General features: G+C 40.7%; 1 protein-coding gene across 1 annotated transcript in view; it reads left to right on the top strand.

The window, feature by feature from the left end:
* The window catches only part of LOC126457270 (protein takeout), a 71,060-nt gene that overhangs the window by 46,397 nt on the left and 9,667 nt on the right, over window positions 1-14,996 (top strand). Inside the window, exons 3-5 of the mRNA XM_050093434.1 lie at window positions 1,627-1,765; window positions 5,331-5,464; window positions 10,727-10,876. Coding sequence (XP_049949391.1) covers window positions 1,627-1,765; window positions 5,331-5,464; window positions 10,727-10,876 — 423 coding nt within the window. The remainder of the gene's footprint in view (window positions 1-1,626; window positions 1,766-5,330; window positions 5,465-10,726; window positions 10,877-14,996) is intronic.

Consider the following 14,996-nt stretch of genomic DNA (forward strand, 5'->3'; position numbering starts at 1 on the left):
TATGACAAGGACATCGTAAAGTTGGTACAACGCTACGACAAATATCTAAGTCGGAGTGGCGACTATGTAGAGAAGCAGCTGGAAAGTGCAGCTAAATGTTTCAAATAAAATACTTTTTATTTTCTCTGTGCTTTCCATTCCGCAACTGATCGGACATGGAAAAAAATAGACCTCGTATTTCACACTGAATCAACTATTTCAAAGCTAGTGGGATCCTGACTCGATAATGATTATCGAACATTTTGATGTCAAGCTTCTATTTTTACACTTGGTAAAGTAGTCACAAAGGACTCAAAAAATTATGACAGATGTGATTTCATATTTACTGAGATAACATCAATTTGGATTTTCTTTTCGAAATGGAACTATGATGAGAGTATATTAGTTCTTGATTTGGTGAATTCGTTTAAAATAATGATGAGAACTACTTACTTTATTCATTAATGTAATGTTTGGTACATAATATATCCCTTGTTCCAACCAATAGATAATTTCACAAAATTAAGACTAGGAACAAATGCAAATAATATGCAGCACACTTCTTAGCTTCACAACTTTTGGCACTGTTGCTTCTGCACCTACGTTATAACACTGTTATTTCGAATGCGTTGTTATGACGCAAAGCCTCGTCCGTTGAAGCTTTTTAACAGTACTAATATCAGACGAAATGATTAACGTCTCCTCGAAAACATACCCGCATATAAATACTGTCCGTAGATCTCTTTTTAAAAAAATCGGCGTTAACCAATATCACGTGAAGCAATTCTTTTTTAAAAGTCATTGTTCAGCCAAAATATTTACTCGTTAATAACGATTCAACAACTGATTTGCGTACGTATTAAATTCCATCTTATTTTACTGCAATTCTGTCAGGGATTGCACGCAATTTATCAATTGTCTCTAATTTCTGCAAAGCGTATTTCCACTAAGAATGGGAGAAACATCCAGGGGCGTAGGTCATTCAACCCGCTAAATGCACAACACAAGCACCAAAATTTTGATACATTATATTGAATCTTCGCATCGAGAATTGCTGCGCTGAGGTGAAAACCGCTCAGTAGTGTCAGAAAAACATAACTTAAGCCTGTATCCTGTTAGGATGACAAGAACACTTGTTATTTAAAGAGCAAGACGTGGTTATTACTGTGGGTGAAGAAGCCTTACTAATACTTTTCCTATTTCAAAAGGCATTTGAAGGGAATACTCACCCTGTACAAATAACTTCTCTTCTTGGTTAATTCGAATTGTTGATTTATTTTCTAACAAATTTCAAGTTATTCGCATTTTATCAAGACTAGGAACGTGGAGCAAACGCCCTCCAAACCAAATGAATGAAAAACTCTTGATAACAGATCAGATTTGATAAAAACAAAAATATTTATCAGGATCACTTCATATCCGCAAAAAGGTGCTGTAACAATGGGGAAAATTTATCATTTCAAGTGTGAACTGCTGGAGAATCCACCTTATTTAAAAGATTTCTCAGTCCTGAGCTCCACCCGTTCCCTCGTCCAAACGTATCTAGCTCTAGAAAGCGTTTCAAAAAAATGTGATGGTAGTCGTGGATGGGTATTTCTCGGTTGCCAGAGATTCTACAGATGTAAATCCTTTGCCTATTTTACGCAGGCATTCCTGAGTTCCACGTGCCGTCCATCGAGCCACTGGAGCTGAAGGAGATCATTGCGACGGGTGGCCCCACGCTGCGGATCACGGCGACCAACGTGCGTGCCTATGGCTGCAGCGACTTCACCATCAACCGCATGAGGTGAGTGTCGTAGGCTTTTTCTTCCAGTTCTCTTCCATGCAAGGCCACCTACACTGTGTGATCAAAGGTACCAGGACAACCCTGTGTAATGTGGAACTGACCACTAAAGGTCACGAGAGGCGAACCTGCCAGAATAAAAGGAGACGGGGAGTGTAGTGTTGTCAATAGAAGATACTAAAATGTAGACTTTAACGGCCGGAAATATCATGTCCATTATAATTATCCGGGCTGTTATGCCGTGGTCGGTTGATGAACTCTGTGTCAAATCTCAACGTTTCGTCCTTGACTGCGGAAGACATCCTCAAGGGGATCCGTAGCTCGATGGAAGGTCCAACACAACCACTGGATCGCTACTGACTGCCGCTAAATTCCGTGTCCGCGCGCTCCCCCACCGCGGCGTGACGTCACGTGTTTTGAAAACGTCAGTGCAATTGGCCGCTGTCCACAGCTGACGTTTTCACAACACGTCACGCCGCGGTGCGGGAGCGCGCTGACACGGAATTTAGCGGCAGTCAGTAGCGATCCAGTGGGTGTGTTGCACCTTCCATCAAGCTACGGACCCCCTTGAGGATGTCTCCCACAGTCAGAGACGAAACGTTGGGAATTGACACAGAGTTCATCAACCGACCACGGCATAACAGCCCGGATAATTATAATGGACATGTCAATAGAAGAGCAGTAACATCAGAATGGGTCGATAAAAAAAGTTCACTGACATCGGTCGCGGGCTACTCACTGGATGCGATGTGAGTAACAGATGCACAGCATCCTTTCAACCGTTCTAAAGCTGCCCAAGTCACCTGTTGGTGAGGTTCTTGTGAAGTGAGAACGCGAAGGAACAACCACAACCAAACTAAGACCAGGCAGAGCTCATGTACTGACGGACGGGGATCATCCCAAATTGCACAAGGTTGTTGTGAAAAATCGCATGAAATCAACGGAAGGAATCACTCACCAGTTCCAAAAGTGCTACCAGCCATCCATGTAGCACGATGACTGTGCACAGGGTATCACAATGACCAGCTCCTCACAAACCGCAAATTTATGTAGTCATTGCTAATTGCCGCTTGATGGGCTGCAAACAGTAACGCCCCTGGGCAGTGGATGACTGGAATCAAGTAATTTGGAGCGATCAGTCACGCAATACCCTATGGTAATCCGATTGAAGTGTTTGGATTTGGCAAATGCCTGGGGAGCGTTACCGGCCATTATGTCTAGTGCCAAGAGTATCGAAGGAGTGGTGTTACAGTATGTGAGTGTTTTTTGTGGTTAGGCTGTGGACCTGTTACTACGCTTATAAAAATTCTAAATGCTGAAGGATCACATTTCACAGCATTGTGTACTGTGTACAGTAGAGGAACACTTAGCAGACGATGATTGTTTGCACCCTGTCGTAAAGCAGCTTATGCAAGAGAGACCATGGTTTTGGACAATAACATTGCTGAAATGCACTGACCTGTCCAGAGTCTCGAGCTGAATTCAGTGGTAGAGTTAGAATGTCGACATCACTCCAGATTTCAGCGTCCAACGTCACTAACTGCTTCCCGTGTTCGATTCCCGGCGGGGTCAGAGATTTTTTCTGCCTCGTGATGACTGGGTGTTGTGTGATGTCCTTAGGTTAGTTAGGTTTAAGTAGTTCTAAGTTCTAGGGGACTGATGATCATAGATGTTAAGTCCCATAGCGCTCAGAGCCATTTGAACCACTAACTGCTCTGGTTTCGGGTCTTGAGGATGAATGGGTAGCCATTCTTTTATTGACATTCAGACATCATTTACTTTTTTTTTATCAACAGGGTATCCCAGGAGCAATGGTTAGTATTTAGGGATGTGCCAAGAACAACAATTCGAAGCAAAAATGTGTAGTAAACGTTGGCTCTAAAAGGCATAACTTAAGCTTAGGAGCTATGAGCATTTCTTCATCTACGATACTGTGAACATCTCTTCCACTGCAAGCTCTTTGCCTTCCATCTTCTTGGAGGAGGTAGTATGCACCAAAAGAAGAAAAAGTTGTCTTATAAAATCGGTTCTAAAGTGCATACGTTAAGAGTTATGAACACTTGTTCAGTAGAAGATATGTGTTTCACTCTTGCCAAGATGAAGTATGCACTTTAGAGCCCATGTTTCCTGGACATTTTTTCTTGTTTTGGTCTATGGTAACACCTCTAAAAATATGAAAAGCAAAAAGCTTGCGCTAGAAGAGATTCTTGTCACTGCAGCGTAGATGAACAAGTGCTTGTAACTCTTAATATTTGCATTTTAGAGCTCATACTTACTGGACTTTTTTGATTTGAATGATCGTTCTTGTAATCGAAGATTTGTCCTTGGACATCCAGTGTCAACAGCTATAAGTATACGAATACTTTATTGGAAAAGATTATCGAAACCAAACTATTGATGGCAGACATACTGAATAGGAAATGGAATTTAATAGAAAACCATAAGCTTATTACGGAAGTACAAAATTTTCTGGACACCAAGGACCAGTAGGTGTGGTCGATGTTACTGATGTTAAGAACGAGAAATATGACTACTGGAAGAAGCAAACAGACTTGGTAAATCGACCGGAAAGATCAAAGTACTAGTAAGTCATTATCTTTTACTATTGACAGCAAGCAGTGTGTTATTACACTTTGTTCTCACCTCTACATCACCTCTGGAGTGAGATCTTTAGTTATGACCGTGTCGAACTCAACCTAACATGGGCAGCATATTGGCTCCGAAGCGAAAGTGCAAATACCAGTCACTGGAGTCGAGTTGTTGCAGGCGGATGTAAAGCATCATGCGAAGGCGTGGTTTCTCATTTATCCATTTAAACGATACACAATCAGCGCATCTATTTTAAAAAAATACTGTACAAATAAACAACAGTATTGTGAGCTTAAAATGATAGGTACCCATACTTACCTTGAAGATGATCCACATCAAGGATGAGCAAAAACTGGAACTATAGATTTTAAAAAATCGACTGAGTGCACAAATGGAAAAGGTCGAATAGCCGTTACATGATGTATTCATCATCTGATGATATGCTTGTCAGAAGAAAGAGTGGAATTCTTTTGTAGGAAGTGTAACTTTGATAAATGTTTGTCCAAGAATTATACCACGTTTTCTGAATATCTGACTGGAAGAAGAGACAAAAATATTCTCTACAACGAGGTAAACATTTTGAGTCCAACGTAGAAATTAAGGCAGCTATAGATAGCTGTTCTGCCGATCCTCCATTATTGTAATCATGGAAGCTGTTCATTTGAAAAAGATTGGCTAAATGTTGCAGGAAGTGTACTGATCTCAAAGGGGGCGCTGCAGACAGTGAGTGCCGCTTTAACTTCGGACACGTTCCTCCAAGGACAGGCCATTATACTGTTTTCTCGTCTTCAGTGAACGAGTGTTGCACAGGAAATACGTGGATATATCAGCATCTTTGCTGAACCCTGTTACAAAAAACGAAAACAGCAAGATTACTTATCATTCATTGGTACTAATACAGTGAGCTATAAATGTCAACCGCTGTCGACTACGATGGCTGGTACATGTTACACTAATGGTAATGCTTCTCCCTTTGCAGTGTAGACATGCGCAGAGACAAGTTCGACTTCGGCATCGACCTGCCGCACCTGTACATCGTCGCTCGCTACCAGGTGCACGGGCGGATATTGCTCATCCCCATCCACGGCTCTGGACCAATGAGGGGCAACTTCAGTAAGTAAAATCACCACTCTCACTTATAAGTGGGTTCACTGTGTCGTCGTCATAGTTGGTACTTTTGTGTCTGCGGGCGATACATAAGATGCTGTAAACATCAAATCGACAGTAACGTTTTTCTCTCTGTGTACTGCCTCAGTGTTAATTAATTCATGGTACTAGTGGAATGCAAAGAAAAATTATTTCAGTGCTCTGTCAGTTTGTGAATATTTTTCACTGAAATTATAAAAGTAGTCAATATTCGTTTCATATATAAAAAAAACTGACTAAATATAATTAAAGCTGACTAAACATACCTGTTAGCCACAAACTTTCGTGTTGTATCTTCTCTTTTTATTCTTGTAAATTGCTAAAGATGTTTGACGTTCACTGATAATGTTTGTAATATTATGAGAGACATATCAAAATGTGGATTTTATTTATTTATTTTGGCATTTGGTCGTAATGACCATAAATCGTTCTACACATTGTAAGGTATTAAATATACTGCAATATTTTATTGTCATAGTTATACTACATTTTTTTAATAAACATATATTCAGACGAAAATTTATCTATTACTGTCGCACTGTTCGTACATAAGAAACGGTCTACACTAGTTGCTAGTCGTTGTCCAGATGTTACTAAACCAATAGCTTTTTTTGTGACTACCATTCATTTTACAGTAAAAAAAAGCACTTATTTTAAAGCTGAAACTGCTATTCAATTACATTTACAACATGAGGACTCAATAACTTTAATTCGTTGCGAACGACTGGAAAGTGAACCGAGATTGAATCACATCCATATGACTATTTCTCGTCTGTTTTGTTTATAAAGGGTAATCAAGCTTTTTGAAGAATACCTGCCTGAAATTATGCATATTGTAATGTAGATACATTACATCTGTTTTTCAAAGGCTCGGTTTTTAACTATACCGTTAATTTAAATTCGTGATAATTTGAGCGGGGTCAAATTCCTACAGACTTTGAGAAAATAATTATGATCCCCATTCCAAAGAAGGCAAATGCTAAAAGATGTGAAAATTATAGGACGCTCAGCCTAGTTACTCACGCCTCTAAAATAGTAACCTCAATTATCCTAAAACGCATAGAACAAAAAGTCGAAGCTACACTCTCCGAAGACCAGTTTGGATTCCGGAAAGATAGAGGAACCAGAGAAGCAATATTTGCTCTAAAACTAATAATAGAGAAACGGCTAGATAAGAACCTGACAACACACATAGCTTTAGTAGATGAAGAGAAAGCCTTTGATAATGTTTAATGGGATAAGATGTTTGAGGTACTCAAAAAAGTAGAAATAGACTATAAAGATAGAAAAATGATATGGAACCTGTACAAAAACGAGACAGCTGTTATCTGTGGACGGACAAAACAAGAAGAGGTGCAGATACGGAAAGGTGTCCGACAAGGTTGCGCACTACCCCTTGTTATCTTTAACCTATACATTGAAGAGACGCTGAAAAAAGTAAGGGAAAATTCACAGACAGGTGTAGTAATTCATGGCCAACGAATAGATATGATAAGATATGCCGATGATAAAGCTGTCCTTGGTGAAAGTGAAGAAGATCTTGTAGTCCTACGGAATATAATGTTGTTGTTGTTGTCTTCAGTCCTGAGACTGGTTTGATGCAGCTCTCCATGCTACTCTATCCCGTGCAGCTTCTTTATCTCCCAGTACTTACTGCAACCTACATCCTTCTGAATCTGCTCAGTGTATTCATCTCTTGGTCTCCCTCTACGATTTTTACCCTCCACGCTGCCCTCCAATGCTAAATTTGTGATCCCTTGATGCCTCAGAACATGTCCTATCAACCGGTCCCTTCTTCTTGGCCTGTTGTGCCACAAACTCCTCCCCAATTTTATTCAATACCTCCTCGTTAGTTATGTGATCCACCCATCTAATCTTCAGCATTTTTCTGTAGCACCACATTTAGAAAGCTTCTATTCTCTTCTTGTCCAAACTATTTGTCGTCCATGTTTCACTTCCATACATGGCTATACTCCATACAAATAGACCGAGCGAGGTGGCGCAGTGGTTCGACACTGGACTCGCATTCGGGAGGACGACGGTTCAATCCCGCGTCCGGCCATCCTGATTTAGGTTTTCCGTGATTTCCCTAAATCGCTCCAGGCAAATGCCGGGATGGTTCCTTTCAAAGGGCACGGCCGACTTCCTTCCCTGTCCTTCCCTAATCCGATGAGACCGATGACCTCGCTGTCTGGTCTTCCCCAAAACAACCAACCAATCAACCATCCATACAAATACTTTCAGAAACGACTTCCTGACACTTAAATCTATCCTTTTAATAATATGATAATTATTAAAGCAAAAACAAAAGTAATGGCATGCGACAAAAAAGATCAAGTGAAAGTCCAAGTTCATGTAGGCAATGAACTGCTTCAACAAGTTCATAAATTTACTTATCTGGGCAGTAATATTACCAGGGATGGAAGGAGCAAGGCAGAAGTCAGAAGTAGAATTGCTCAAGCAAAGGCTGCTTTTAACAGGAAGAAAAACATCTTAACATCTAAGAGCATCAGCCATGAAATCAGGAAAAAAATTTTGAAATCATATGTGTGAAGTGTGGATATGGGTGTGAAACATGGACTCACGGAACAGAGGAAGACCAGAAGCTAAATTCTTTTGAAATGTGGTGCTAACACGCATGCTCAAAATAAAATGTATCGACAAGGTCACAAACGAGGTGTTTCTCGAAAGACCAGGTGAGAAGAGAAGCTTCTGGAGTTTCATTGTTAAAAGAAGAATGCAATTTACCGGCCATCTGTTAAGACATAAAGGACTTCTGACACAATCATAGAGGGATATGTCGAGGGAAAAAGACCAAGAGGAAGACCACGGCTGAAGTACATGGATCAAATCGTGAAAGATGTGGGATGTAACACCTATAAAGAAATGAAGAGAAAAGCTGAAAGACGCACAGAATGGAGACAAACTGCCATTGTGGCTGTTGCAAACCAATCCTTGGATTGACCGCTACAGAAGAAGAAGAAGATAATTTGAGATCATGAGGTTGTCATATGTTCAATACCTCTTTCGATAGTCTGTCCACATACATACTATTTCTATATACAAAATAGCTATTGGTCAATTCCGTTGTTTTTATTTCTAACTTCTTGCTTGAAATCCAAAGTAGATTTATGAAATGTCCCCATAATAGTGGAGGAATGCAAAAGTCAAAAGAATTCTGGGTATCTAATATTACCAGAGGAACTGAAAAAGTGCGCAAACATCAGACTGTTTAGCAATTAGCAATGCACTGGAAATTGAAATAAGAGTAATACGCAACATAGTAGAGGAGTAGGACGTTTTTAACTGAGTGGAAAGATACTAAAATGATTGAGGATATTAGGTGAAATTCTAGGAGTGTGGATATATTAATCTGAATTCGATAGTTCAAGATTAAATGTAGTCTACGTGCTAGATGTTTGTTGACCTAAGGGGCATCCAACGAATTCAGCTACCATCCGCTGCTCACAGCGGAAGTCATGAGTTTGTGTCTTCTAGTAACGGTCTTCGTTGGGCACATGCTCACCAAATGTAGAATCAGATGTCTGCAATGTCGAGCCAGTCCAGCGAGGACAAATAATTTTATACAATTCAGTACCACCTTATAAATTTGTCATTTTTCTCAGTGTTTACTGAGCTGTAGATGTTTTTATATACACCACTCGCCATTAAAATTGCTACACCAAGAAGAAATGCAGATGATGAACGGGTATTCATTGGACAAATATATTATACTAGAACTGACGTGTGATTAAATTTTCACGCAATTTGGGTGCATAGATCCTGACAAATCAGTACCCAGAACAACCACCTATGGCCGTAATAACGGCCTTCAAAAGCCTGGGTATTGAGTCAAACAGAGCTTGGATGGCGTGTACAGGTCCAGCTGGCCACGCAGCTTCAACACGATACCACAGTTCATCAAGAGTAGTGACTGGCATATTGTGACGAGCCAGTTGCTCGGCCACCATTGACCAGACGTTTTCAATTGGTGAGAGATCTGGAGAATGTGCTGGCCAGGGCAGCAGTCGAACATTTTCTGTATCCAGAAAGACCCGTACAGCACCTGCAACATGCGGTCGTGCATTATCCTGCTGAAATGTAGGGTTTCGCAGGGATCGAATGAAGGGTAGAGCCACGGGTCGTAACACATCTGAAATGTAACGTCCACTGTTCAAAGTGCCGTCAATGCGAACAAGAGGTGACCGAGATGTGTAACCAATGGCACCCCATACCATCACGCCGGTTGATACGCCAGTATGGCGATGACGAACACACGCTTCCAATGTGTGTTCACCGCAATGTCACCAAACACGCATGCGACCATCATGATGCCGTAAACTGAACCTGTATTCATCCGAAAAAATGACGTTTTGCCATTCGTGCACCCAGGTTCGTCGTTAGTACACGGTCGCAGGCGCTCCTGTCTGTGATGCAGCGTCAAGGGTAACCGCAGCCATTGTCTCTGAGCCGATAGTCCATACTGCTGCAAAGGTCGTCGAACTGTTCGTGCAGATGGTTGTTGTCTTGCAAACGTTCCCAACTGTTGACTCAGGGATCGAGACGTTGCTGCACGATCCGTTACAGCCATGCGGATAAGATGCTTGTCATCTCGACTGCTAGTGATACAAGGCCGTTGGGATCCAGCACGGCGTTCCGTATTACCCTCCTGAACCCACCGATTCCATACTCTGCTAACAGTCATTGGATCTCGGCCAACGCGAGCAGCAATGTCGCGATAAGATAAACCGCAATCGCGATAGGCTACAATCCGACCTTTATCAAAGTCGGAAACGTGATGGTACGCATTTCTCCTCCTTACACGAGGCATCACAACAACGTTTCACTAGGCAACGCCGGTCAACTGCTGTTTGTGTATGAGAAATCGGTAGGAATCTTTCCTCATGTCAGCACGTTGTAGGTGCCGCCGCCGGCGCCAGCCTTGTGTGAATGCTCTGAAAAGCTAGTCATTTGCATATCACAGCATCTTCTTCCTGTTGGTTAAATTTCGCGTCTGTAGCACGTCATCTTCGTGGTGTAGCAATTTTGATGGCCAGCAGTATATTTATTGTTTTCATACTACACGTATTTTGTTTTAATGATGCACAAAATGGACCGATATTGAGACTTCATGTTCAAAATAAGATATTTTTTTAAATAATTTCCTAAATAGTTTCCTTGAATAAATGGGTCTTATATATGTTACGTAACTAAATATTTTTCTTTCAGCTAACTGCAAAGGTGACGTCAGTCTCCAGGGTAAAAGAATAATACGACAAGGGAAAGAATACATGACATTCACTAATATGGATGTCCGCTTTCATGTAGGAAAAGGCAGCATTCATTTGGACAACTTGTTTGGTGGCGAGAAACCATTAGGTAAGTTACGGTCCTTTTAGCTGCTCAAAATTTCTCTACAAAATTATGTTAATTTGGAAAATGCAGTTTTTCCCAGTGAATCTTGCTAGTAAAATCACTAAGGCGAGTGACAGAATCATCTTAAATCAACGTTTCAAAGAGTTTTATACTCTTCAGCTTCGCCTAAAGAAATCTAGTAGGCAAAGCACTGAATCGTTACTCTAAGACGAAACTGCCACTCGGCTGATAACACGAGAAAGATTCATCTCTGTAAATAATGGTTTGTTGTTCAACATAAATACAGAAATTATATATGGGTACTCGTGTGTAAAGACTTATTTTAGTTATCTAGAGTCTGTCATCACATAACATTTAATTTCTAATTTGAGTTTTAGTGATGTATGCTTGTCGTTTTTAATAATAACTCACAATATCTTGAGAATTTTTCAACGCCACGCTATCAGAATAATAACAGGCAGTCTACCCTTACACTTGAAATTGAATAGAAGCCACTCTGTCTTGTTTCTTTAGTGGCATAAGAACCTCATCAGTGTAGTGTCTCTGTGGGTAAGCTATATTTAGCAATCATTGCATCACGTACAAACTTACCTCTCAGTCACGAGACTTCCGACTTGTATGATGCCAGCAACCACCCTTTTTCTTCTTGAATTTTTTCCTCTCTACATATCCTCTCCTCGCAATAAACTTATAAACCATCTCTGCCGTCCAACGACGAATATTATCGACGAAAATTATCACTTTAGACCTTCTCAACAGAGCTTGTTTAACTATTCCTGGAAGCCTTGACATTTATCCCACTAGTTCCACCCGTCCAGATAAGGGATTTCCATGAAATTTTCCCTCACCTATTCTTCCAGGCACATTATCATCTCGTATTTCAAGCGTCAACTGAATCTTTTTAGTTTTTTGGCTCTTGTGGCTTTACATGCAAAATTCTTAGGTTCTTCTCCTTGTGTTTTGTCACTGTCCACATAAACACAAAAAATCAGAACCTCTATCCAAAATTTGCTGCAATATCTGGTATCAATATAAATCTTTAAATTCAGGAAAAACATCGTTACTTGCATCAATATGGTTTTGATCTCTTTTTTGCAGCAGCCATTCACTGTACGAATTACTTCACTTCTTCTGCAATCTCTTCCACAGTTCAGGTTGTTGGTTAGTCACTATTCGGCTTTGAGCTGATCTCGGTTACTTTTGTCTTTGTTTCGTTTATATTCAACTCATAACCTAACGCTGTCCATTCTTTTCAACAGTTCTCCCATACTTTGAGCCAAAAAAGCTACAGATCTCTTAACCTTAGCACTGATGTCTGCTTCCCTGGTATTTTTGCTAATGTGACTGGTGCTTTTACAAAATGTATAGCTACGTTTCCCACACTTATTTATTTTGCTAATCAAAAAGTGATATTTAGTTGGTTAGTGAACTTATTGTCTAAAAATCTGAGACACTGCGTCTTATATTGATTGTTATGTGTGTCTGCTTGTAAGGTAGTGGAAGGTGATTAAAAAGAAGACAGGATCAAATAAATTTATACGAAGAGAAACGAAAGTGACAAAAAGTAAATGAAACAATAACAAAAGGAAATGAAAGATCTGCAGCCACTAACTAAAAACTGTGAGGAAGGAAACTAGTCCTTGGTTTTGTACTCAACAGGTGATGTTCGAGAGAAGTTTATAAGGAATGAAGAATAAGATATTTTATAAATTCGCACTTAACACCAAATTCTTATTTATCGCGCAACAAACGAAGGCAGTGCTACAGCATAAAAGTACAAAAGTGATTTAACACGTGAAAAATGAATATGACTCGAATCAGTGGCGTACAAGTAAACAAAATACGTTCAAAAGTGGTGAACTTCGAAATATAACGGTCGGTTTTGAAACGGAGTTCATACGCTAGATAAGGTATTTAGTAAGAACAATAATGAGCTCCGCTTTGCTCTAGAATGACAGAAACTGGTAAATGAATGTTAATAAGGATAGTTTTCATACAAAATGCCAAAAGTGAATGTTAATATGAATTATGTTCACGTAAAAGGGTTAAACCCAAACTGCTGTAAGATACTAACAACATCACATTTGAGAAAATGCCTGGAATAAACTTTATTGGTGCTTGTAACTGATACAAAAAGAAATCTGCATGTACTCTAAGAGCATCAGAAGCAAAATATGTTGTCAAATCATACAAGCAGCAAAAGTTAAGAGCAAAGTAACTTCAAAGGAAGGAAGCCTTGACAGTTCACCACGTTAAAACAGTATGTAAACTCACAATTTTACATCGAAGATAAATGGCTCTATGGCATGCAACACTGTGAGCCTATAGTGGTTGGCCTAACAATTTGGAAATTCAGTTACTTTCATCTACAACCTTGGAGAATGTGGAAGTTTTTGTCACATTGATACACTTGTTTTAGGTAAGTATGTAGAAGAAGAACACACAAAGGTTTTAGAAGGTACGTTGTTTCAAACAGGAAGACGAATGACTAAAAATATACCTGTGTAAAAACCTAAGGGTGAAAGTGTGCCGCCGCCAAGTTAAATAGCTCGCTGAAACCTAGACCTGCTAAGGAAGAACTGTCACAGTACGGTACAGAAGGTAATAGAAGGAATCGCGCAGTGGGACATACAGAAATGACACTTTTATTCAAAAGTAACAATTAATCTGAAGTCACTAAACTTCATGACTGTCTCATCGAAATTATAAAATGTGGGGAAATCGTTCTTAGTAGAAAGCACGATTACCATGGACGGCAGTGCAGGCTCTGCAACGGGCTCCCACGCAGGTGACAAGGATGGTTAGAAATACTTGTGGCAGGTCGTTCCATTCCTCTACCGCCGCGGTTGACTACTGCTGGTTGATCACTGGTGTATCTAGACTCTAAATAGAATTTAAGTCGGGAACGACAGGCCAACGCATTCGCCGAATATCCTCTCGCTCCAAGAGCTCCTCCGCCGGCGCTGTTCGATGTAGTCGTCCATTGTCATTCATATAAAACAAGTCTGAGCAGAAGCTATCGATCAAAGGACGCACGTGGGGAAGGATTGCAGTATCAGAAAAACGTTGACCAGTGAGTGTATCGTATTAAAAGATTCGGAGATTAGTATGCCAATCCAACATTATGGCTCCCCGCACCATAACACCTGAATCACCGAAACTACCATGTTCGATAATGTGGGTGCATTACAAGTTCCCACCTCTCCCCTCACAAGGGTACTTCCTGAATCGCTACCCAAAGAAAATCTGCCCTCGTCCGAGAAGAGTAAGTGACCCCACTGCTCGTTGGTCCAGTCTCTGTGCTCTTGGTACAATCACAAACTGTGCCGCCGATGCGCGGGTGTCAACGGAACACAACGAACTGGTCTTCGGGAAAAGTGTCTTCCTCCATGTAGTTGGAGAGCCGTTGTGGAGCGTGACGTTGTGCGTCTTGCAGGCATGTTAAATGTGGTTGCAATTGTACCTGCTGTTTGATGTGGATCACTTCTTGACTGTTGCAAAATATAGCTGTAATCAGCTTGCTGTGCTCTGTAGGTGACAGTGGTCGATTACCTCCTCTCCTTCAAGCAGCAGTGTTGTTGGGGTACGCTCGCCATGCACGTGAAACAGTGCTGTGTGACATAGCAAACTTCTGAGCTAAACTCGTCACACTTCACTCTTCTGCCAGTTGCCTGATGTGAAGTCATCGAAATGTTGTCTATGGGCCATGCTATAATGAATAACACCACCACAGTACACAATACCTGCTCGCTGTTTGATACACACTGTCTTTATAGGTTCCTTCAACTGGTTAATGTAGTGGAACCAGCACCACTTGGCACTGTAGTCACGCTGATCTCATGCCTTGTGACTTCCAACTTTCTGCACACGACTAGGAGAGCTCTGAAAATATGCTCCCTCAGTTTCATTCAGTTCCTCCTAGTTGTCAATATGTTATGATACTTTATCTATCTCGTCCAGTATACTGTTTGGGATGCTGAATACATTTAGCTACCTCTGAAAGGTTTGGAATATTATCACTGTTAATAATGAGTAAGAGATTTCAGGTCCTGGATGACGTAATGCACGGCAGCACATAAGGCAACATTAAGATGGACGTTGTGCATCGCAGGAAATGGAGATG

The sequence above is a fragment of the Schistocerca serialis genome, chromosome 2 (assembly GCF_023864345.2).
Source record: "Schistocerca serialis cubense isolate TAMUIC-IGC-003099 chromosome 2, iqSchSeri2.2, whole genome shotgun sequence".
Classification (NCBI taxonomy): Eukaryota; Metazoa; Arthropoda; class Insecta; order Orthoptera; family Acrididae; genus Schistocerca; species Schistocerca serialis.